Genomic DNA, 21,543 nt, shown 5'->3' with positions numbered 1-21,543 from the left:
CAGACGTCCCTGTGGTCTAGATTCTTAAAACTATCATTTCAGTCTCCCTTGACTTTGCTGTGTCTCATAAATAATGCATTTAAACCTGTACATTCTACAAAGCTACGTTGGAGGTACTGGGAAGCTGATCTTCTATAGTCCTATCCCTCAGGTGCCTCTGTTCTGGAAAAATGCCCTCCTAGCCTGAAACCTTGGAGACCCTTTCCATGTCCCAACTCTGGAGAAGCTCAGAGCTTCTGTCGTTTTAAGGAGCAACTGCCCAGCAGCAGCAGGTGTGGGTGGAGGCATTTTATACCAGGTGCAGGTGCTCCCTGGATTAGCCCTGTCCAGTCACCCTCATGTCCCCTTCTCTTGAGGTTTCTCCACTGCCCCATTTTATCCCTCAGCTTCCTCCCCAGCCTCCCTCCTTTTTACTCTTGCAGAGATCTGGGTGTCTGTGTGGGGCCCCCCTGTGCTTCGTGCGTCCATGTGTGTGGCTCGGACTCATATCTTCGTGTATCTTTGTGTATGGGGTTTATCCTGCCTGGCAACAATCAGGGAGGAGTGGAAGGCCCTGCCTTGTGTTACAAGAAGGAGGTTCTAGGGGCGCTTGGGTGGCACAGCGGTTAAGCGTCTGCCTTCGGCTCAGGGCGTGATCCCAGCGTTATGGGATCGAGCCCCACATCAGGCTCTTCCGCTATGGGCCTGCTTCTTCCTCTCCCGCTCCCCCTGCTTGTGTTCCCTCTCTCGCTGGCTGTCTCTATCTGTCGAATAAATAAATAAAATCTTTAAAAAAAAAAAAAAAACAAGAAGGAGGTTCTCCCTGGAGGTCTTAAATGGGATCTGTAATTTCTCTCGCATCATTTACAGATGATCCGGTAGGTTGACTTACTGGTGAAACGAATTTTAGGATCTGTCAGGCTTCAGGTGCCCTCAAATGTGGGTATACAGTTAACATGTCTTGTGTGGTGTAAGGATTATTCCACCTAAGTAAAATTTCCAAGATGGCTGCATCCCTTTAAGGCCTAGGATCCTATTATGTTAGTCATCTTTGTCGCAATCTCTTTAAAACCGGTGATATATCTGCTTGCCTTCATAACTTGACATTTCTTCTGGTGACTCAGAGTTACCATTGCGCGTCTCAATTCCTGTATGACTGTGAGGGCTTCCCAGGCCACTGGGGGTGACGATGAGTGTTTACTTCCTCAGTGGCTTCAGAGTGCTGGCCAGACTTTAGTTCATCAGGTTTCCTTCTTTATGGCTTCGATCTGTGTCCTCTGACAGCTGTTCCTGGGTTCTGGCATCATGCCTGCCTCCATCAGTCACCCCCTTTTAATCTGCATCTACTTTGGGAGCAGAGGTGTCCTCAAACTCTCGTGTACCCAGGTACACTTACGCACGCAGGTATGCCCTTGTAAGAATACATGCGAAGGAGCCACAGTTACGATTAGTCTGTAGAGCTCCCCAGTTAATAAAAGACACAGTCGTATGCAGGGATTTATGGCATATTCCGGTAGAGTGACAAGAGCACCAGACCTGCATTTGAGGCTGGACTGTGTGACCCTAGGCAAGAGGCGGTTACTGTTTCACTTCCAGGCTGCTGGGTAGGTGAAGTGAGATTCAGTGAAAACCATAAATCATGACTCAAGTGCAATGTATTGGTGATGATTATGTTTAAAATTACTCTCTCTCTCGGCTGCTTCTAGGACTTTGTTCTGTCTTTAATAACTTCCGAGGAACCTAGAGATCTGGAAGAAGGTTCAGAAGGGCAGCCAAGATTGTAAGGAAGAATTAGGGACATAGGATTCATGAGTTTCTTCCTTCAGTCATTGTCTAATGAGCACCCAATGCATGTCAGATGTGGAGACCTAGGAGGACATTCTGGCCATATACCGCCATGCGGTAATGTCTGTCTAACCATAGCCATTCAGGAGAAAGGCAGGAGGTAGGCCTAGAAGCAGCCAAGAGAGAGAGTAATTTTAAACATAATAATCATCAGTATGTTTCACTCGAGCCACGATTTATGGTTTTCACTGAATCTCACTTCATCCGCGCGGTAGCCTGGAAGTAAACCATCCCTGCACTTGCCTGGCGTCATAGGGCTGCGGAGCCCGCCCTCAAACACGGGTCTGGTGCACTTGTCACTGCACTAGAGCTGTCAGATATATGCCAACAGTTTACGCACAAAGTGAGGACTGAGGCTAAATCTTCAAATTTAGCAAGGGAAGGGATTCAATACAGAACGTTCCTTCGTTCAGGGAACATTTAGGGCATACTGTGTGCTAGATATCCCACCTAGTGCTGGGAAGCAAAGAAGAAAAAAGTATGGCCCTTGCCATCCAAGAACTCATAGTTGAGGAGGGAGACAGATATGTTGACCGATAATTATCATGCAATATAGTCTGTGTGGTGGTAGAGACACCATGGGAGTGAGCAGGACAACTTTCTTCCTGTGGGGAAGAGAGCTTAGGAAGACCCCACGGAGACCACGGTGTCTAAACTGAATTTTGGAAAGATCCACAGCTGTCTCCTATGACACTTCTCACAGAAGGAACTGGGTGTGAAAAGGTGTGGAGGTGCAGAAAGGCATGGAATGTTCAGGGAATTCAGGGTAGTTGGTATGGCTGGAATGCGGCGTGGGAGAGGGTAAGAAGGTAGAGACTGGAAATGTGGCCCAGGGCCAGCTCCAGGACAGGTTTGTCTGTTGCCTAAACAGGTTAGGCTTTATCTGGAAAGTGGGGGGACGCTGTTGATTGTAAGTGGGGAAGCGAAATCAAATTTGCTTGGAAGAAGAACTCTGGTGGCCACATGGAGTGTTTTTGGCAAGTGTGAGAGTCAGAAGGTAGGCAGACCGGTTTAGGGAGCTGAAACCTGAGTCCACGTGAAGGATAGTGAGGCCTGCACTGTGGGCAAGGCCTTTGGACTAGAGATGAGGGGATGGATAAAGAACTAGTTGTTATAAAGTGGCATTTCTCGGACTTCTGGCCGGGGGTGTGTTGGGGGGCTCTCAGAGGTGATGCTAAGGGTTCAAGCTTGGACAGGTGGGCAGTGATGGTGCCTCCATCTGAAATAGGGAAGGTGAGCTGAGTGATGAGTAGGGGGGCATCTGATGACCCAGAGTTGGTCATTTTCCCATCCACGGAGTCCTACTTACCTAAAAAAGAAACTGATGTGTAAATGGTGATGCCAGTCTGTGACTGTACAATGGTGAGCGTACATGTGTGATTTCTAGGGACCAGAAGGCGACTGTGTGTCCACTATCAAGGGGTCCTATTACCATAGTCCCTAGGAAGCCCATCCAGTACTCAGGGAATTGCTTGCAGGGCATGGACTCGGAACAAGGGAGTTGTGACCACTGGAGAAAAATTTACGGAACGTGATGGGTTCTCTCAAATACGGAGCTGAGAGGTAGAGCCCGGAACTCGTGGTGGTGGAGACAGGCAAAAGGAGTCAGTGAGACCTACTGTATGTGGTCGGTGGGCACTGGGAGGGGGTGGAGAGTGCCTTACTCAGGAGATGTCTGCACGCAGCACTGAAGGAGGAAATGGGGTCCGGGCGTGCTTGGAGCGGCTGCTTAGCATGGCCTGCGAGGCCTGCTCCATCTCTCTTCTCCCTCACTCTCTCTGTTCAGCTACACCGGCCCTCTTGCTTTTCTTCCAGTTCCTGGCCTGTTCCTGCTTCAAGGTTCTGTACTTTATTGTTCCTTCTGCTGGGAAGGCTCTTTCCCCAGATATGCTCAGAGCTTACCCCCCAGCCCCCACTCCATTCACGTCTTTGTATGGATATTACCTCACCAGAGACTTATCCTGTCTGAAGTGGTCACTCTGTTTCCCATCCTGTTTTGTTTTTCTTTATAGCCCTTGTCACCACCTGACATTAATTATTGACTTGTTTATTGTCTGTCTTTCCCTCCAGAATGTAAACACCACAAGAATAAACACGTTTGTTTTGCTCACTGCTGAATGTCCAGCGTCTAGAACAGTGCCTGGCATCCGCTAGGTACGCAGTAAAATTGTTGAATGAAGAAGGGGCAGGGGCGTTCTAGGCACAGGGAAAGGCAATGTAAAGCACAAAGGGGAGAAAAAGTACGGGGTGTGGGGGGTGTGGGGGCGATTGTGGGATGTGAGGGGACAAAGGGAGGCAAGGGGCTGGAGCACGAGGCAACTGTTCCTGGGGAGTTGAGATTTTAGCCTAATGCATCTGAGGAGCCACCAAAGGGTTTTAAGCAGGGGAACAGTGTAGCGGGGGTGGGACATAAGAGCAAGGCTGGTGGCAGAGACACAGATGAGGGAGCTCTTGTGGCAGTCCCGGCAGGAAATGACAAAAGCCTGAACTAGGGCCATGGCGGTGGGAGTGTGACTTACTTAGGAGATGACGTCTCCAGGAAAGGACAGGTAGGAGAGCAGTTTAGAAGGTATAATCAGGGGCGCCTGGGTGGCACAGCGGTTAGGCGTCTGCCTTCAGCTCAGGGCGTGATCCCGGTCTTATGGGATCGAGCCCTGCATCAGGCTCCTCTGCTATGAGCCTGCTTCTTCCTCTCCCACTCCCCCTGCTTGTGTTTCCGCTCTCGCTGGCTGTCTCTATCTCTGTCGAATAAATAAATAAAATCTTAAAAAAAAAAAAAAAAGAAGGTATAATCAGCGTAACCAGTAATACTCATTGGGATGTCCGGTGTAAGAGAGAGGTAGGTGATGAGGGAAATACTCACCAGCCTGTGAATTCTGTGCCACAGGGGCTAAGCCTGTCTTAGGATCCACTGTATCCCCAGCAAAGAAAGAGAGGAGCTTGATAAAGATTGTTTGAATGAAAAGCTGAGGTTTCTGGTTTGGGCTATTGGTAGGTGGTGGCATCATTTACGGGGGTGGGGAAGATGGAATCATGTTGAGTTTGAAGTTTATTTGTAGGATAGTGGGTGGATTTGCCCATTTGGAGCTCGGGAAAGAGATGGGGCTGGAGATTGGCAAGTGCTTCGTGACTATTTGTTGAATGTTCATTTTCCCAGCACTATTCATTGTCTTTATGGAGCTCTGTGTGTGTGTGTGTGTGTGTGTGTGTGTGTGTGCGCGCGCGCGCGCAAGAGCACGCTGGGGGCGGGGCGGGATGGGCAGCCCAACACAAGATCACAATGGATTATGACGAGTGTTGTGATTCTTCAGGCACAGGGAGCCACAGGAGGACACCTGTGCTAGTCCTAGGAGTTGAGAAATGTTCCATGAGGAAGTTTAGGCTGACACCCGAACGATGGATTAACCAAGAATAGATAGGGCGGAGGAGCAACTCAGGCAGCAAGAACGGAATGTGTGAAAACTTGAAGACAAGAAGGACATTTTTTTTTTAATATTTTATTTATTTATTTATTCAACAGAGATAGAGACAGCCAGCGAGAGAGGGAACACAAGCAGGGGGAGTGGGAGAGGAAGAAGCAGGCTCCTAGCGGAGGAGCCTGATGTGGGGCTCGATCCCATAATGCCAGGATCACGCCCTGAGCCTAAGGCAGACGCTTAACCGCTGTGCCACCCAGGCGCCCCAAGAAGGACATTTTTGAGACTCCTTTCAATGAAGGAGTTCAGGGTGGGCTGCAATATTGAGTTTCAGGTAGGAAATGTTGAGAGCTGGCTTGCAGAGGTAGGTGGAAATCGTAGGATAGGCTGTTCAGGGCTTTATAAACTGTTCTAGTTACTGTTGTTATATAACAAATCACTTAAAACTTAGTATAGACTAACAGCCATTTCATTCATTCATTCATTCATTCATCCATTTTTAAAGTAATATCTCCATACCCAGTGTGGGGCTTGAACTCACAACACCGAGGTTAAGAATCGCGTGTTTTACTGGCTGAGCTAGCCAGTGCCCCACGGCCATTTTGTTCTTTTGTGGTTTCTGTAGCTCAGGAATTTGGGAAGGGCTAAGTGGGGCAGTGCTGGCTCGGGGTGTTATGTGGTTGTAGTCAGATGGTGACAGGAAGTAGAACAAGGAGGTGCCGAGGAAGATGGGGACTAGCTGGGCATCTTTCTCTCTTCAAGTTGTACTAGATGTGTCTTTCCATGTAGTCTCTCCCTATGGACTGCGTTGAGTTTCCTCACTTAATGGCAGCCCCAGAGCAATCACACCGTTTCCTTGGCAGCCGAAGACTTCAAGAATGAGTATGTCAGCAACTAAAGGAGAAGCTACGTTGCCTTTTATGACCTAGCCTCTGAAATCACAGGGCGTCTCTCCTGTGCTCCGTGGGTAGAAACCGGCACAGGAGACCATCCATTCCTAAGGGAAGAGGCCCAGACCCTACCTCTGGATGGTCAGAGTGGTAAAGTCACATTGTATGAAAAGCATTTGGGTTGGGAGATATTGTTGAGACATCTTTGGAAAGTACAGTTTATTGCACAAACTATATTTAAGGAGTTTGGTGGGCTTTTTCCTAAGGCAATGAAAAACCTCGTTAGGTGTTAGACAGAAGAGTGACTTGTGTCATTTGTGATTTAGATCTTAGAATTTGTGATTTTTAGTTTTTAAAAAGATTTTGTGTGTGTGAGAGAGCACGTGCGCGTGAGAGAAAGCGAGCAGAAGCTGGGGGAGCAGCAGGCAGAGGGAGAAGCAGGCTCCCTGCTGAGCAAAGAGCCTGATGTGGGACTCGATCCCAGGACCCTGGGATCATGACCTGAGCCGAAGGCAGATGCTTAACTGACTGAGCCACCCATGCGTCCCAGATTTGTGATATATATATATATATATATATATATATATATATATATATATATATATTTTTTTTTTTTTTTAAAGATTTTATTTATTTATGTGACAGAGAGACAGCCAGCGAGAGAGGGAACACAGCAGGGGGAGTGGGAGAGGAAGAAGCAGGCTCATAGCGGAGGAGCCCGATGTGGGACTCGATCCCCGTACGCCGGGATCACGCCCTGAGCCGAAGGCAGACGCTTTAACGACTGCGCTACCCAGGCGCCCCACCAGATTTGTGATTTTTAGAAAGGTTACTCCGACTTCAGTTTGCAGAACTGAAAGCAGGGAGAGCAGTTAGGAAGCTGTCACCCTGATCCTGGTGAGAGATGTTGGCGGCTTATATTAGAGTCATGGGATGAGGGAGGGGACTGGTTTAAGACTTGGATGCTCATTAGATATGGGTGGAAGTTGAGGAGGATAAAATGGCCAGGTTTTTGGCTCAGGCACCTGGGTGCTGAGGGTGATGCCAGTTGCTTATAGGGAATTAGACTGGAGGAGAAGTAGCTTGAGAGAAATTGACAGGATCGGTTTTGGATAGGTTGGGTTTGCGCCTGCTGATGTCCAGTAGGTGGTTGGATACTCGTATGTATCTGAAATCACAGTGGTTGGGCTGGTGATACACTTTTGGGAATCATCAGCGTGGAGATGGTCATTGGAATCAGCAGATGAGATGATCTTGGGACAGGTGGTAGCAAGAGAGGAGGAAAGAGCTTAGGACCGCATTCTCACGAATGCCAGCATTGAGGGACGACTACTCTGCAAAAAGGAGAAGCAGCACCTAGAGAGATAGGAGGGAAATGGGACACGGTGAGTAGGAGAGAGCAATCCGAGGAGGAGTTGGTGGTCGACAGTGTGCAGTCTGCTCAGAGGCCAGGCTAGATAAGGAGGGCAGTGGCTTGGATATATCAACAGGAGGCCGCTGTGACTCTGGAGAGGGAAATTTCGGGGCAGTGAGGGTAGAGTCAGATCTCAGAGACGTTGGTTCATTCATCCAGTGAAATCTGAGTGTCTACGATGTGCCTACCTCTGAGCTAGGCCTTAGGGGTCCAAGGATGACCGTTCCTCAGTCTGCTCTCGTGGCTCCCAGTTGATGGTAGAAACAGATATAAACCATTCTATGGCAGCGTGGTTAGTGTGGGGATGTGGGAGCCCAGAGCAGAGCAGCATACCCAAGGGTGCTAGGTTTGCACTCAAAAGTAGCCTTTGTGGAGGAACTGTTAAGTAAGATAAGGTATGGAATGTCCTTGGAATTGGCAAGTAGGAGGTCAAGGAAAACTGTGTGTAGTAGGAGTGGTGGAGTAGATGTTAGTTGAGGGAAGGGGAGAGAATACAGATATCCTTGAATGTAGATATACTTTCCAGAAGGCTGCTTCTGAAGACGAGAAGGGTGGTGGTTAGACGGAGGGGTCAAGGTTGAGGGAGGAGTTTATGGGAAAGACGACTTTGGGGGTATATTCCTGGAAAAGTTGGATGGAATAACCTTCACAGTAAGGTCTTGCCCGTGGTTGGAAGGCTTGGGTGCCCTGAGTCAGCACTTCTCTCGCTTGTCCCGTGTAGAGGGTCCCCTCGTCCCTCTGGGAGGCGGCGGTGTGGTGGTGAGGAGCGTGGCATCCGGCCAGATTCGTTAGTCTCACGTTCCTCATCTGTAGAATGGGGGCTCGGTCTCACAGAGGCGCGATCTCTGTTTGCCATACTTTCCTCCTTTTCTAGTCAAACAGTGACCATTTCAAGAGAGCAGATAGTTTCTGCTCCTGTCATGGTGGCTCACTGTCCTTTTCCAGGTATAGTCTTCCTTCAGAACTGCTGGTGAACTACAGCCCTGGAGAGGCTGGTGTTGCTAATAGACCTTGAAGTCATTTACTGATTATTGCTTAAGTAAGTTTTTTTCTCCGGGTGGCTGACTTCACTCATTGCTGATTTCATTGTCAGGGTAATCACGTGCTGTCCTCTCTGCCAGGAATTTGTCCTCCCCTCCCCCGGCCCTAGCACCCGCCTCCGTGTGCTCAGTCCCAGCAGCGGTGGTTCTAATGCCCTCGTGCTCCCCGTTCACTGCCCCAGACTGGACGGGGTGCCTCACACTGACTTTCATAGCACCCAGTTCTTAACAGGGTTCTCTGTTCTGTGAAGGCTGGGGGCTGGGTCTGTAGGGGCCTGGAGCACAGCCGATGCTCAGTACTGGCCGAATGAATGAATGAATTGGAAGTTCTGAAGGAACCTTGCTCTCCTGCCCAGGGTACTATAAATGGTTACTTTTGGGGGGCCTGGGTGGCTCAGTTAGTTAAGCGTCTGCCTTTAGCTCAGGCCTTGGGACCGAGGCCCACATCAGGCTTCCTGCTCCTCGGGGAGTCTGCTTCTCTCTCTCCCTCTGCCTGCTGCTCTCCCTGTTTGTACTCTCTCTCTCTCACTTTATCTCAAATAAATAAATAAAATCTTAAAAAAAAAAAAAAGTAACTTTTCCTAACCAGGGAGGTATGCAGATGGCCCTCCTGAAGCCTTTTATTCTGGAATCTCAGGGTTCTTCGAGGGTTGGTCCAATTTTCTGCAGCCAGAAGCCTCAGTACCCCAGAGGGAGGTCATCCCACATCCCTGCATACAAATAGGGAGGCACATGGTGTTCTGGAATGTGTGCAAGCTTTGGAGCTCGCCACTGGCCTCAGGTTTCTCAATTACAAGATAAAGACAGGGGCGCCTGGGTGGCTCCATCTGTTAAGCATCTGCCTTCGGCTCAGGTCATGATCTTAGGGTCCTGGGATGGAGCCCCGCTTCAGGCTCCCTGCTCAGTGGGGAGTCTGCTTCTCCCTCTGCGGCTCCCCCCGCCCCCACTCATCCTGTCTCACAAAAATAAATAAAATTAAAAAGATATAAAAAACAGTCGACCTCCTCTATCCGAGTAAGTTAGATCATATATGTAAGAATGTAATTGACCTAAAGCTTTATTGTCGGTCGAAAATGGTGTGCCCTGCTGCAAACTCTATTCAGTCACATGCATCTTATTAATTCACAGTCACATGTGTCTTATTAATTTCTAAATACTTCCTACATTCTGTGTCCGGATGACTTAAGAGCTGGTTTAGTTTTACAGAGATCAGAAAGGAGGCCTGAGACCCTTCTCCCTCTCTGCGGGAGAGGGACTCTTCTCTTGGCCGAGTCCGGGCTAGGTGTCCAGAAGGCCCCACCCGCGTCCAGCTCCAGCTTCCCCTTTCGTTCTCGGGCGGTTTTACTTCCCGCGTTCTCCCCAGCAGGCTCCCCACGCTGTGCCAGGCAGCCGGCAGCCGCTTTCCGGCCCCTCCGCGAGCAGAGCCCTGGTGTTCGGGGAGCAGGCAGCCTCTTGGCGTCCCCGATGCGTGACCCTGGGGACGTGCATGGAGCGGGCGCTTGGGTAGACGGAGCTGGGTGAAGGAACAGAGGATAGGCCTCTGGCTTCAGCGTGGCTGAGAAGGGCATTGCGTGCCTTGGGCTCTCGGGGGCTTCAGGTTGGGGGCTGGGGCCACTGTGGGAGCGGGGCCCGGGGGAGGGCAGGTGGCTCATCCGGAGTCCCCCAGAGCTGCCAGTGTGCTGTGGAGAACTCCAGATCCCCGCGTGTTGGTCGGAGAGCTTTGGCCGTGGCTCCCCGTGAAGTAGCTTCTGACAGAAGATGAGTGACTTCACGTACTTGGGGCTAATGAAGTGGAACAGCCAGGTGCAGGGCCCCCAACTGATTCTTGCCCTTCGAACTTTCTGCTTGGAAGCTAGTACTCTCCCAGAGGAGTTTTCTCAAGGGCCACTCCAGGTTGGTGGTGAGGAAGCTTCCAGTTCACGTCCCATAGTCACAGCAGCAAACAGGCTGGAGTCAGCCTTGGGTTCTTTGTGCGATGGGGGCAGTGTAAACTTGGGCACAGCCTTCCCCAGTAGTGAGAGGGTAGGGCTCTGTGCGGGTTTGACCCTCAAGGCTCTTCAGGGGCTCACCCTTGGTCTCCTCTTTTTTTCTGTTCTCTTTCTCTCGGCCTCAGAAGAGACCGAGTGGATAGCCTCCGGGGGGCTGGGGAAGGAGCTAGGGACAGTGGGTCCCCACCCTGTACATTGGAATCACCTAGGCCTTTAGAAAAATGCTGATGGCCCCTCCCTCTCCCACCTCGTTTCCCCAACCAAATAAATGCGAACCGCTGATTAGAAGAACGGGAATTGGGGACGCCTGGGTGGCTCAGTCGGCTAGGTGTCTGCCTTCGGCTCTGGTCACGATCCTGGGGTCCTGGGATCGAGTCCCGCATTGGGCTCCTTACTCAGCAAGGAGCCTGCTTCTCCCTCTGCCTGCCGTTCCCCCTGTTCATGCTCTTTCTCCCTCCCCTCCTCCCTTTCTCTCTCTCTGACAGATAAATAGATAAATCTTAAAAAAAAAAAAAGGGAATTGGCTGGGAGAATGAGAATTGGGGAAACAGAAAAGTTGCTGCTGAGAACTGATGGGGGCCTTGGGAAGAAAGTTCTCAGTTGTCGCTGTCCTTCAGAGTTGTGTGGGGAGCTTCGGGAACGTGCTGATGCCGGGCCCCACCCCGCGGTTGCCGACTTCGCTGTCCTGGGGGGGGCCTGAGCCCCGGGCTTTGCTGCAGCTGTCGTGTGATGCCAGTGTGCGCCCGGATACGGGCACTGCGGCAAGGGAAGGGCGTGGGCTTGTTCCCAGCAAGGTGGCTCTGCAGGTGGTGACGTTGAGCGAGTACCTTTACGGAGCACACCCAGAGCCGGCACATGGTCAGACGCCCCTGGGAGTCCCTGTCTCCAGCCTCCGGCGTCAGAACTTCTGGGTCGGAGCTGTAGGTGACATTCCTCACGTGGTTCTCTTTTTTTTTTGTTGTTTAATTTATTTTATTTTTTAAAAACAATTTTATTTATTTGACACGTGCACACAAGCAGGGGGATTGGCGGCAGAGGGAAAGGGAGAAGCAGTCTCCCCACTGAGCAGGGAGTCCGATGTGGGACTCGATCCCAGGACCCTGGGATCACGCCCTGAGCCCAAGGCAGACGCTTAACGACTGAGCCCCCCAGGCGCCCCTCCTCAGGTGATTCTGACGCTCACTGAAGCTTGGGGTCCTGTTTCTGGGGACCTGAACTGTACGTAGCTGAGCAAACCAGGAAGGCTCAGATGGACAAGGACTAGCCGGCTTCGAGAAGGGAGCAGAGAGTGCAGCTTAGTAGGAGGGCCTCCTGGTACAGACTGCCTGCTTGCTCCTTCAGAGGGAGGTAGAGCCATGGCGACCAACATGCTGGCTGAGTTCCAGGAGGCAGAGGAGGAGGCCGCTGGTCCAGTGACCCATAGGGCTTATGCTTGGTGTGCCTTCTTGCCAGGTGCTCTCACCCATGATGTCTGAGTAAGCAAAATGGTTCTGTAGCCTGAGAGGTGAAAGAATTTGAGGCACCCAGGAAGAGTGGAGAAAAAAGGAAGGAAGGCAGGAAGACAAATGATTTTTAAGGTGTGGAGAGTATCCTAAACCAGCATGAGACAACAGAGATACAGCAAGGAAAGAGAGGAAAAAGCTGAAATTTCTGGGTTGAGGCCACAGACCTGAGGCTTTTTCAGAGAGCTTATATCTGGTCCTCCTGGGGAAATGGCAGCAAGAGAGTGTTCTGGAGACATCTGGGTATAGCGGGTGTGAGCAAAGCAGTTAAGAGGCTCGGCTGCTCCCCGAGGGGTGTGACTCTGGCTGTATCTAGACCAGCGTGATGCAGAGACATGCGGTTTTCCTGGAGCAACAGATCGCAAAGAGCTTGTGGGAGCCAGTGAGGCCGCAGACGCCTATCCTTTTGCCATCCTGGGGGGTGACTGATGTCACCAGTCGGAAGATACCTTGAGGTGTGTCACCGGTGACTTTGAAGTTCAAGATAGAGAACTGAGGGGAAGGTAGCATTTTCATCTCTTGCCACTGAAGGCTGTGTATATGACAGCAAAAAGAGAACCTAGAGCAGAGTACCCGGCTGTACATGCTAAGATACCAGAAGCCTAGACTCGTCGAAGGGCTAGAGCAGATTTCATAGTGGGAGAGAGGGCTTTAATGTGGCTTTCACCTGAAATTTTAGAGGAAAGGAGAGAAATGCACAGACGAAAGTATAAATGTGGGTATTTTAGAGGCTGTGAGGAATTACAGAGAAGAATAAAGGTGAAAAAGTTGCTGAGTAATGCATTTGGGGAAACAGGGTAGAAGATTGGGAATGATGCTTTTGGACTCCTATCTGTAAACATGAAATAAGGCTATTAAACATTTGCTTTTTACGTTTACTTGCAAGGAGGAGAGAATTTCCTGTTTGATTAGAATATGACCGTGACAGCGTGTACCTTGGTGAGAAGTGGCAGGTTTCCTGGAAGAGCTGAGACTGATGTGAGACCAGAGAGAGCTGCTTGTATGGGATCCGCTGCAGGATGGGATGATGCTTGCTCCCTCTGGGCAAGGTCTCGTTTTGATTCTTTTGATGGCAGTGAGTGGGAAATTTCAGTCCTCCAGGATACAGAGACCTGTCAAAGGATTTTGCTTCCCCCGTTTTTCATTCTGACAAATGCAACAAACAGGACCTCCTTGTGCCGCCTCGGGCTTTCTGCCTGCAGATGGGTTTCTTCTTACAGCCAAATAGGAGAAGACTTTCTTCTCTCACCCTGGGCCTCACAGATGTGTGGCCTGTCTCTTAGGGAAAAAGACACTAGATGTCTGTTCATTCTGTCTGCTTACCTGGGGAAGAATTATTACGTGGTGCTGTCAGAGGCTTTTGGGTTCCACTTGGGGGAATTTTCCTGCGGGTCCCCTCTAGTAATAGTGCAAGGAAATAAATCCCCATCCTCAGGGAAGAAGCATGGTGGAGAGAACAAGAGATTAAAAGCAAAAAGAAGTAGGGGTGATGTGATCATGGGCACAGACTGCATACTGTCGGATCAGAGGGAGGAGAAATATTTTGCTTTCTTAAAAGTCACGGCAAAATTTGTACCAAAGGGAAAATATGGTAGTGATGGAAGTCTCAACTCCCTGAGCATTTTTTGCTAAAATCAGTTTCATTCCTTAGAAGCAGTACCTCTATAAATTAAAAAAAAAAAAGTTTATTATAAAACATTTCAAACATACAAAAATGGAGTGAGTCATGTGATGAACTCCCAGGGTTCAAGCACCAGCACGAATGATGAATCACCCTTGTTTTATCTATACTCCAGCTACCCCCATTCGTCCCACTAGATTATTTAAAGCAAATCCAAGACATTATACCCTTTCACCTGAAAGGCTTCAGTATGAATCGATTAAGGATAAGGATGTTGTTGTTTTATTATTAATTTAACATAACCAGGGGAAACGTGGGATCCTTGTGTGAAAGTGACTCTGCCTACCCAGAATTTGTACCTCCCAGGAAAAGAAATAGTGCATTTGCTCAGAAATACACTCTAAATTCGGGCAAAGAGATCGCAGAAAAGTTCAGGGAAAAGAATTTATAATCTTGGATTTAGGGATTTAAAAAAAAAAAGACCAGAAGCTTCTCTGAAATGAAATTTTCACCTACTTGATCAGAATTATCTTATTTAGGAAGAGAAGGAGAACCATGTGAACAAACCAGTGTGATCGAACACATTGCTTTTTGATAAGCTTAGATTTTTAGAAACAAGATACGCAAGAGATGGTGAGAGGTGGTAGAACGAGGACTAAATATTGGAGTGACCCAGAACCATGAGAAGAGCATCCGGAGGCTGGTGCCCAGCATCAACTCAGATCTGAAGAACCGACTGCAGAGGATGAAAAACTCCAGAAGCAACATAGAGAGTGAGAAGAGCAAGGGCGGGCAGTTCTGTAGTAACAGATGGTGGAGAGAAAGGAGAAGGCCACAGCCCCATTCTCTTTCTAACTTTACATAGCAGAACGATTGCTAACCTAGCAAAGGTTCAATAAAAAATAGATAATAGCAAAAAACCAAGACCAGGAGAATTGAGGAGATAGTCATGAAGCATGCCATTGTTTCTAACTATCCGCTTGCAGACAAATGGAAAGAATTTCTAACTAGCCCAGGCATCTCCACCAGGCATCTCTGGGGTCTTGGAGAACAGGAATGGTGCGAAAGGGAAGCTGTTGAACAAGGAATTAGTTTCCTATTGCAACAAATTACGACCAGTTGGGTGGCTTAGAGCAACACAAACTTAGAGGCGCCTGGATGGCGCAGTCAGGTTAGTGGTTTCAGCTCAGGTCAGGATCTCATGGGTCTTGAGATCAAGACCTGCATCAGGCTCCGCGCTCGCTGGGGAGTCTGAAGATTCTCTGCCTCTGCCCCTCCCCCATCCTCATGCCTGCATGTGTGTGCAGGTGTGCTCTCTCTCTCAGTAAGTCTTAAAAACACACAAATGTATTATCTTGCAGTTCTTTTTTTTTTTTTTTTAAAGATTTTATTTATTTATTCGACAGAGACAGAGACAGCCAGCAAGAGAGGGAACACAAGCAGGGGGAGTGGGAGAGGAAGAAGCAGGCTTATAGCGGAGGAGCCTGATGTGGGGCTCGATCCCATAACTCTGGGATCACGCCCTGAGCCAAAGGCAGACGCTTAACCGCTGTGCCACCCAGGCGCCCCTATCTTGCAGTTCTGTAGAAGTCTGAAATGGGTCTCATTGGGCTAAAATCAACGTATCAGCAGTGCCATCTTACTTTCTGGAGGCTCTGGGGAAGCATCCATTTTCTTGCCTTTTCTAGCGTCCAGAGGAGGCCCATACTCCTTGGCTCTTGGTCCCCTTCCATCCTCAGAGCCAGCAGTGGCTAGTCAAGTCTTTCTCACATCACATCACGGTGACACCAACTCTTCGGCCTCCCAGGGCTGCCATTCTGCCCACGAAAATGATAATCCAGCTTTCTAAGGAAGAGGTGGATTCTGAGCATTCTGCACCGAATGATTTGAAGTTGATTCCACTCCAAGTTCCAGGCTCATGTGTTGAACCTGGTTAGCAAAGTATGAGGAGAAGAAAGGAAGATCTCTAGCAACCTGTATGGATTCACTAAAAACAAAACATGCTAAACTCATTTTTTGGCTCAATCTTAATATTTTATTCAAGTGTAATATGGAAGGAACAGTGCACAGCTTGATGAATTTTCACACATGTGACTATCAGCCACATCAAAAACCAGCCCCCTGAAGCCCTCTCGTGTTCCTCCAGTCACTTCCCCTTGTCCCCATGCACGCACGCAGGGAAGTTTCTATTCTTCTTAGTAGCATAGAGTCGTTTTGGCCGTTTTTACGTAAGAGGATATAAAGGATGTGCATTTTTTTGTGTCTGACTTGTTTACTTAATATGTTTGTACATATTTTTATAGTGGGAGGTCACACCATTATGTAGTATTCCACTGTATTTAGCCACTCCACTGTTGATTGGCATTTGGGTTGTTTCTAATGATTATTTTTGCAATTAATATTTTAAAGTAAACTCTACACCCAACACGGGCCTCGAACTCCGGACCCTGAGATCAAGAATCATGCTCAGCGGTGCCTGGATGGCTCAGCTGGTAGGGCATGTGACTCTTGGTCTCAGTGTCCTGAGTTTGAATCCTATGTTGGGCGTAGAGATCATATTTAAAAAAAAAAAAAAAAGTCGCATGCTCTATGGGACTGCGGTTACTTCTAATTTTTGACTCTTACAAGGGAATAGCTCTGAACATGCTAGGATAAATATGTGCTAATTTCATTTGAATCATTCGATAGTGTCATTGATTGCAAGAGTAGAGACTTGCCTACAGATTTCAGAGAAATTCTTGGCAAATTCTCGTAATATTCTTTTTTTTTTTTAAGGTTTTATTTATTTATTCATTCGACAGAGATAGAGACAGCCAGCGAGAGAGGGAACACAAGCAGGGGGAGTGGGAGAGGAAGAAGCAGGCTCATAGCGGAGGAGCCGGATGTGGGGCTCGATCCCAGAACGCCGGGATCACGCCCTGAGCCGAAGGCAGACGCTTAACCGCTGTGCCACCCACGCGCCCCTCTCGTAATATTCTTGTTGACAAGGTAGGAAGAGGTGGACTAGATAAAATAGTTCAGTAGATACTTGGTTGATGTTATGGAATGACGGCATAGGGGAAAGTCTATAGTGATGGACTAGAGGGCTCTGCCTGTCTAATCAACATCTTTGTTAATGACTTCAGGGAAGATCCAGAAGGTACGCTAATCAGACTTGCAGATTTCACAAAATTGAAGGCTTTCGAAGTGCCTGATAAGGGGGAAAATCAACTTTTTAGTAGTTGGGAATGATGTTTAAAACTTTACAGAGGAAAGTTGCTAGGAATAAATGTTAGCCTCATATTTGGGATTAAAAAACAACACTTTTACAGGCCCCAGAAGGGGGCAGGGAAATGCTCATCAGAGGTGGAACTGAGGTTGACAGGGAATTCAAACCGAGACCCCATCGTCTGCACAAATGTCTGGAGTGTTCTGCGTGGGTCTCATGTTTCAGGGATGTCCTGACAAAGTGAAGTGAGTGCAGAGGGGAGAACCTCGACGGTGAGCTGCCTGGAAGCCACACTTGCACACCGCAGGCTGAAGAAACTGGGCTTTTAGCCGGAAAGGGGGAAGCCTCCCGGAGGACAGGATGTTAATCTTTAATGATAAGAAGGGCCATTATGTGGATGCGGATTTAGCCGGGTTCTGTGTGGTTCGAGAGCAGAGAGGTCTAGGACTACTGGGTAGAAGTTGTGAGGAAGAAGTTTTTGACTTCGTGGAAGGAAGAGCTATTGATCTCTTTAAAAGTGGAATGAGTTGTCTCATAGATAAAAGTACTGAGGTTTTATAGTCCCTGGGAATTTGAAGCAGAAAATAGACTGAATAGTGGCCTAAGTTTTTTTTTTTTTTTTAATGATTTTTTATTATATTATGTTAGTCACCATACAGTACATCCCCGGTTTCCGATGTAAGGCTCGATGATTCATTAGTTGCGTATAACACCCAGTACACCATGCAATACGTGCCCTCCTTACTACCCATCACCAGTCTATCCCATTCCCCCACCCCCCTCCCCTCTGAAGCCCTCAGTTTGTTTCTCAGAGTCCATAGTCTCTCATGCTTCATTCCCCCTTCTGATTACCCCCCCCTTTCTTTATCCCTTTCTTCCCCTAGTGGCCTAAGTTTTATCTGTTACATTCTATTTATTTAAAACTAACGGCACTGGAAAAAAAACGAAACAAAAAACAACTAACCGTGTTGGGGGAATTGTGGGGTTAATGTTCTTTTTCAGGGACTGTCTAGTGTGGGCTTCTAAACCAGATCTGGGCATCTGGTCCCGATGGGCGTGCAAGCTTTGTTCTGTTCTGGATCAGCCTATGTGGGCGCTTTCCTGACTGTCATTTCTACAGCTGGTGCTGGGCCTCAGTGCTAGGACCAGCCTCCTGCTCCAGGAGAGCCCACGTAGGTTGGGACTGATGACCACTCAGGAGCATCTCTCTCTCTCTCTCTCTTTCTCTCTTTTTTAAGATTTTATTTACTTGAGAGCGCAAGAGAGAGCGCAGGCGCACGTGAGGTGGGGGGAGGGGCAGAGGCAGAGGAAGAGGGAGAAGCCGACTAGCTGCTGCTGAGCAGGGAGCCTGGTGTCAGATCTCGGGACCCTGGGATCAGGACCTGAGCCCGAGGCCGGTCCAACTGACTGGGCCACCCCGGTGCCCAGAGCATCTCTTGCAGGAGTGGCTTCTTCAAAGCTGCCCCTTCCTCGAAAGCAGGTCAGAGCGGGAACGGAGCCGCGCCTGAGTCAAGGGTCCAGGCCGATTTCAGGCCATCTTCTTGTGGACTTGACCCAGTGTTGGGTGGAGATGGAATTACACCTAGAGGTCGGAGGGTAGGGCCTTTCTCTCCCTGAGGTTGACTTGCAGTTGCCTCCCTATTACTCTCACCCTGTGGCCCCCTCCTTTCCCTGCCTCTGAAGCAGCAGGTTGGGCTCCGCGTTAAGAACAGTGCGCTCGGCCGGGCTTCGGGGCCTCGGTCCGCTGTGTGCGCTGTGGGTGAGCACAAAGAGCCCGGTCAGCGGCGCTGCCTGCCATACCCATTTCCTGCTCCCATGGCCAAGAGGCCCCGGAGGAAGCTGGGCTCTGGGCAAGGTGAGGGCCAGCTCTCTTCAGGCAGTTCCGCTGCTCCTGGTTTCTTTCCGGAGGATTCCCTTCGTTCAAACTGAGTCCCTGTGCTTAGTACAGAGAGTAGATCAGGGCAAGATGGTGGGTCAGTGGCTGAGAAATAAGGCTCAGGTGCAGGGGAGGGAGAAAACCCAGCGGGCCAAAGGAGGAGTGCAAATGGCTGGATGTGGAATTCCAGCAGAGAAGCGGTATTAAAGTGCACACGATCCGTGTGTTTTCATTTCAGAATGTGTTGTAGTAAAGGATGATGCATTGTTCGCTGCGCACGTGCCTGGACAAAGCCGAGGACAGATCCCTGTGGCACAAGGCTGCAGACTGACTCCGATCCAGAACTAGCCCCTGCAGCCTGTCCCGGCTTGGTGTTGTGACTGTCGTTCCGCGGTTCCGCTGAGGGTTAACGGTCAGTCTCAGTGAGGCGATCCCATTCCCTTGTGAATAGGGCAGCATCCGGTGCCCTTGCTGTTTCTTTTTATTTCTTTTTATTTTTTAAAGTAGGCTCTAAACCCAGTGTGGACCTTGAACTCATGACCCTGAGATCAAGAGTCGCATGCTCTACTAACTGAGCCAGCCAGGTGCCCCCCCATTTTTTTTTTTTTTTTGCCCCTGGCATTTCTTTTTTTTCTTAAAGATTTTATTTACTTATTTGAGAGAGAGAAAGAGCAATTGAGCATGAGCAGGGGGAGAGGCAGAGGGAGAGGGAGAAGCAGGCTTCCCATGGAGCAGGGAGCCCGAGGTGGGGCTCGATCCCAGGACGCCGAGATCATGACCGGAGCCACCCGGGTGCCCCAGCCCTTAGTGTTTCTGGTCAGAAACCTGGGCCGGGTCCTGTTGGTAGGGCAGCCGCAGAGCCAGAGGATGAGGTGTAGGGTTACTGGGTGGAGAGCAGGGGCATGGGGGCTGGTGGATGGCTGGAAGCAAGTCCGGGGGGAGTCAGGGATGGGTGATTGAAAGGTTTGTGGAGGGCGTGATACAGGCACTTGGGTCACTTTGTGGGGTGCTTGTGGAGACTGTGTGCTTGCATCTTTAATTATTAACTTCGCATTGAGGAATTATGGGTGTAGTCTTGCCCCGCCCTGTGATAAGGTTTGGTTGTTATTGTCTTGTTTATTAGGCAGAAAGGCAGGTGTTTGTTGAGGGCTAGGATGCCACATCTGGGGAGGAGCAGAGAAGGGCTTGGGCAGGCGGTAGACTAGGAGGGGTGGGGTGTAAACGAGGGAGAGGGAGAGACAGAAGATGAGCCAGCTGTTCCCTGAGGTTGGTCTTCCCTGCTGCTCAGGATGAAGATGCTTCTGGGCTAGTGTGGCGAGGCCAAGACACAAGAAAATAGGAGGATTGGGGACATGTCCCTGCCAGAACTGAGACAGGGAGGAGGCTTCCTGTGTTGGTGGCCTGAAGCAGGCAAGCCCAGCACCAGACCTCCCTTTCTCCCAGGGGAAGGCGGGCTGATTCTGATCTTGCCCTTGGAGCTCTTGCAGGGACTGGGGAGCCCTCCTCCTGTGGCTGCCGTGGCTGAGGAGGCTGCCACAAGGTGGGCTGCAGGTGCCTGCCTGCCCAACTGCTTCAGACACTGCTGCGGGATCCGGAACGTGCAGCTGGCTCTCAGAATCCTTTCTTTTCACTTTCCTCCAGGCCGCATCCTGGGGCTGTGGGTCAACCTCACAGCATATGTGGGTTTCCCTTCTTGCATTTCTTTCTTCTGAAGGAGTGGATTGCAACTTTTTGGGGGGTCATGGATTTCTCCGAGATTCCGACCAAGGCCATGGACCTTTTTCTTAGAAGAATGCGTATACTTTGGACATATGTACATAACCATTTACAAGGAATTTCAGGCCTTGTGGAAGCCCTAGGTAAAGAACCCTGGCTCTGAGGGTGATCCATGAACTTTCCCAAAATTCATCCGGGTAAAAGGATTGCCTCTACCCCAGGGTCGGACTTCGGAAATGTTTGTGGCTCAGTCTTCTGCATTATCCGGTCAGGAAAAATGCCGCCCCCACTCTATAGGAACCTCGGCTCCAAGGATCTTTCCAAGTACAAAAACAAGGGCTGAGCTGGCAGGCGGTAGCAGGAAGTCTGGCCCCCCTTCTAATCCTTGGCCACGCGTCCTGACCTGCTGGCCCAGGCACTGGATAAGTCAGTCACAACAGGCTTTGTCAAGGCTAACAACACCACAGGGTGCCGAGTCCTAGAGCCCGTATCAGGAGGTAAAGAGGTGCAAAGCTGGGAGGATGGTGACGTTTCAGAGCCAGTAGCCGGAAACCGTCACTAATCCTGGATGGCTACCAGTTACCGCCCACGGCTGTGAGCACTGTTGTGTGTGAGCAAATCCAGTTACTTGTGTTTCCTCCCGGGAAGTGCTGAAGGGTGCGCCTGTGCTGCCTGCAGCGATGCTCAGCGGGCGCCTCTGGGTGCTAAGGGTGAGGGCCTGCTGGGGAGAGGGTGCAGACGCAGAGCGGGTCAGAGCCCAAACACGTGTCTTTGGCCAAATGTCTGCTACTGGAAATCATGCTTGGGGGTCTGAGGCTCTCTGGGTGGTAGGGTCAGTCACCGGTCAGAATTATTTTTTCAGGTCTCTTAACCTTCATTAACTGTGCCTATGTCAAGTGGGGAACGCTGGTACAAGATGTCTTCACCTATGCTAAAGTATTGGCGCTGATCGCCGTCATCATCGCAGGCATTGTTAGACTTTGCCAGGGTAAGCCGGAATAGCAATGAACTCTTGTGCATTTTCTTTGAGTCCTATTTCTTTCAATGC

General features: G+C 49.7%; 1 protein-coding gene across 7 annotated transcripts in view; it reads left to right on the top strand.

Annotated features, from left to right (window-relative positions):
* Positions 1 to 21,543, top strand: part of SLC7A7 (solute carrier family 7 member 7) — a 33,213-nt gene that overhangs the window by 5,899 nt on the left and 5,771 nt on the right. For all 7 annotated transcript variants that reach the window (XM_045802804.2, XM_087859068.1, XM_045802806.2 and 4 more), the window contains exon 3: positions 21,358 to 21,483. In XM_045802804.2, the coding sequence (XP_045658760.1) occupies positions 21,358 to 21,483 (126 nt within the window). The remainder of the gene's footprint in view (positions 1 to 21,357; positions 21,484 to 21,543) is intronic.

Source organism: Ursus americanus, chromosome 35 (assembly GCF_024610735.1).
Source record: "Ursus americanus isolate L20-20 chromosome 35, mUrsAme1.1.p, whole genome shotgun sequence".
Classification (NCBI taxonomy): Eukaryota; Metazoa; Chordata; class Mammalia; order Carnivora; family Ursidae; genus Ursus; species Ursus americanus.
Note: the sequence above shows the minus strand (reverse complement) of the source record. Positions and strands in the feature narration are given on the sequence as shown.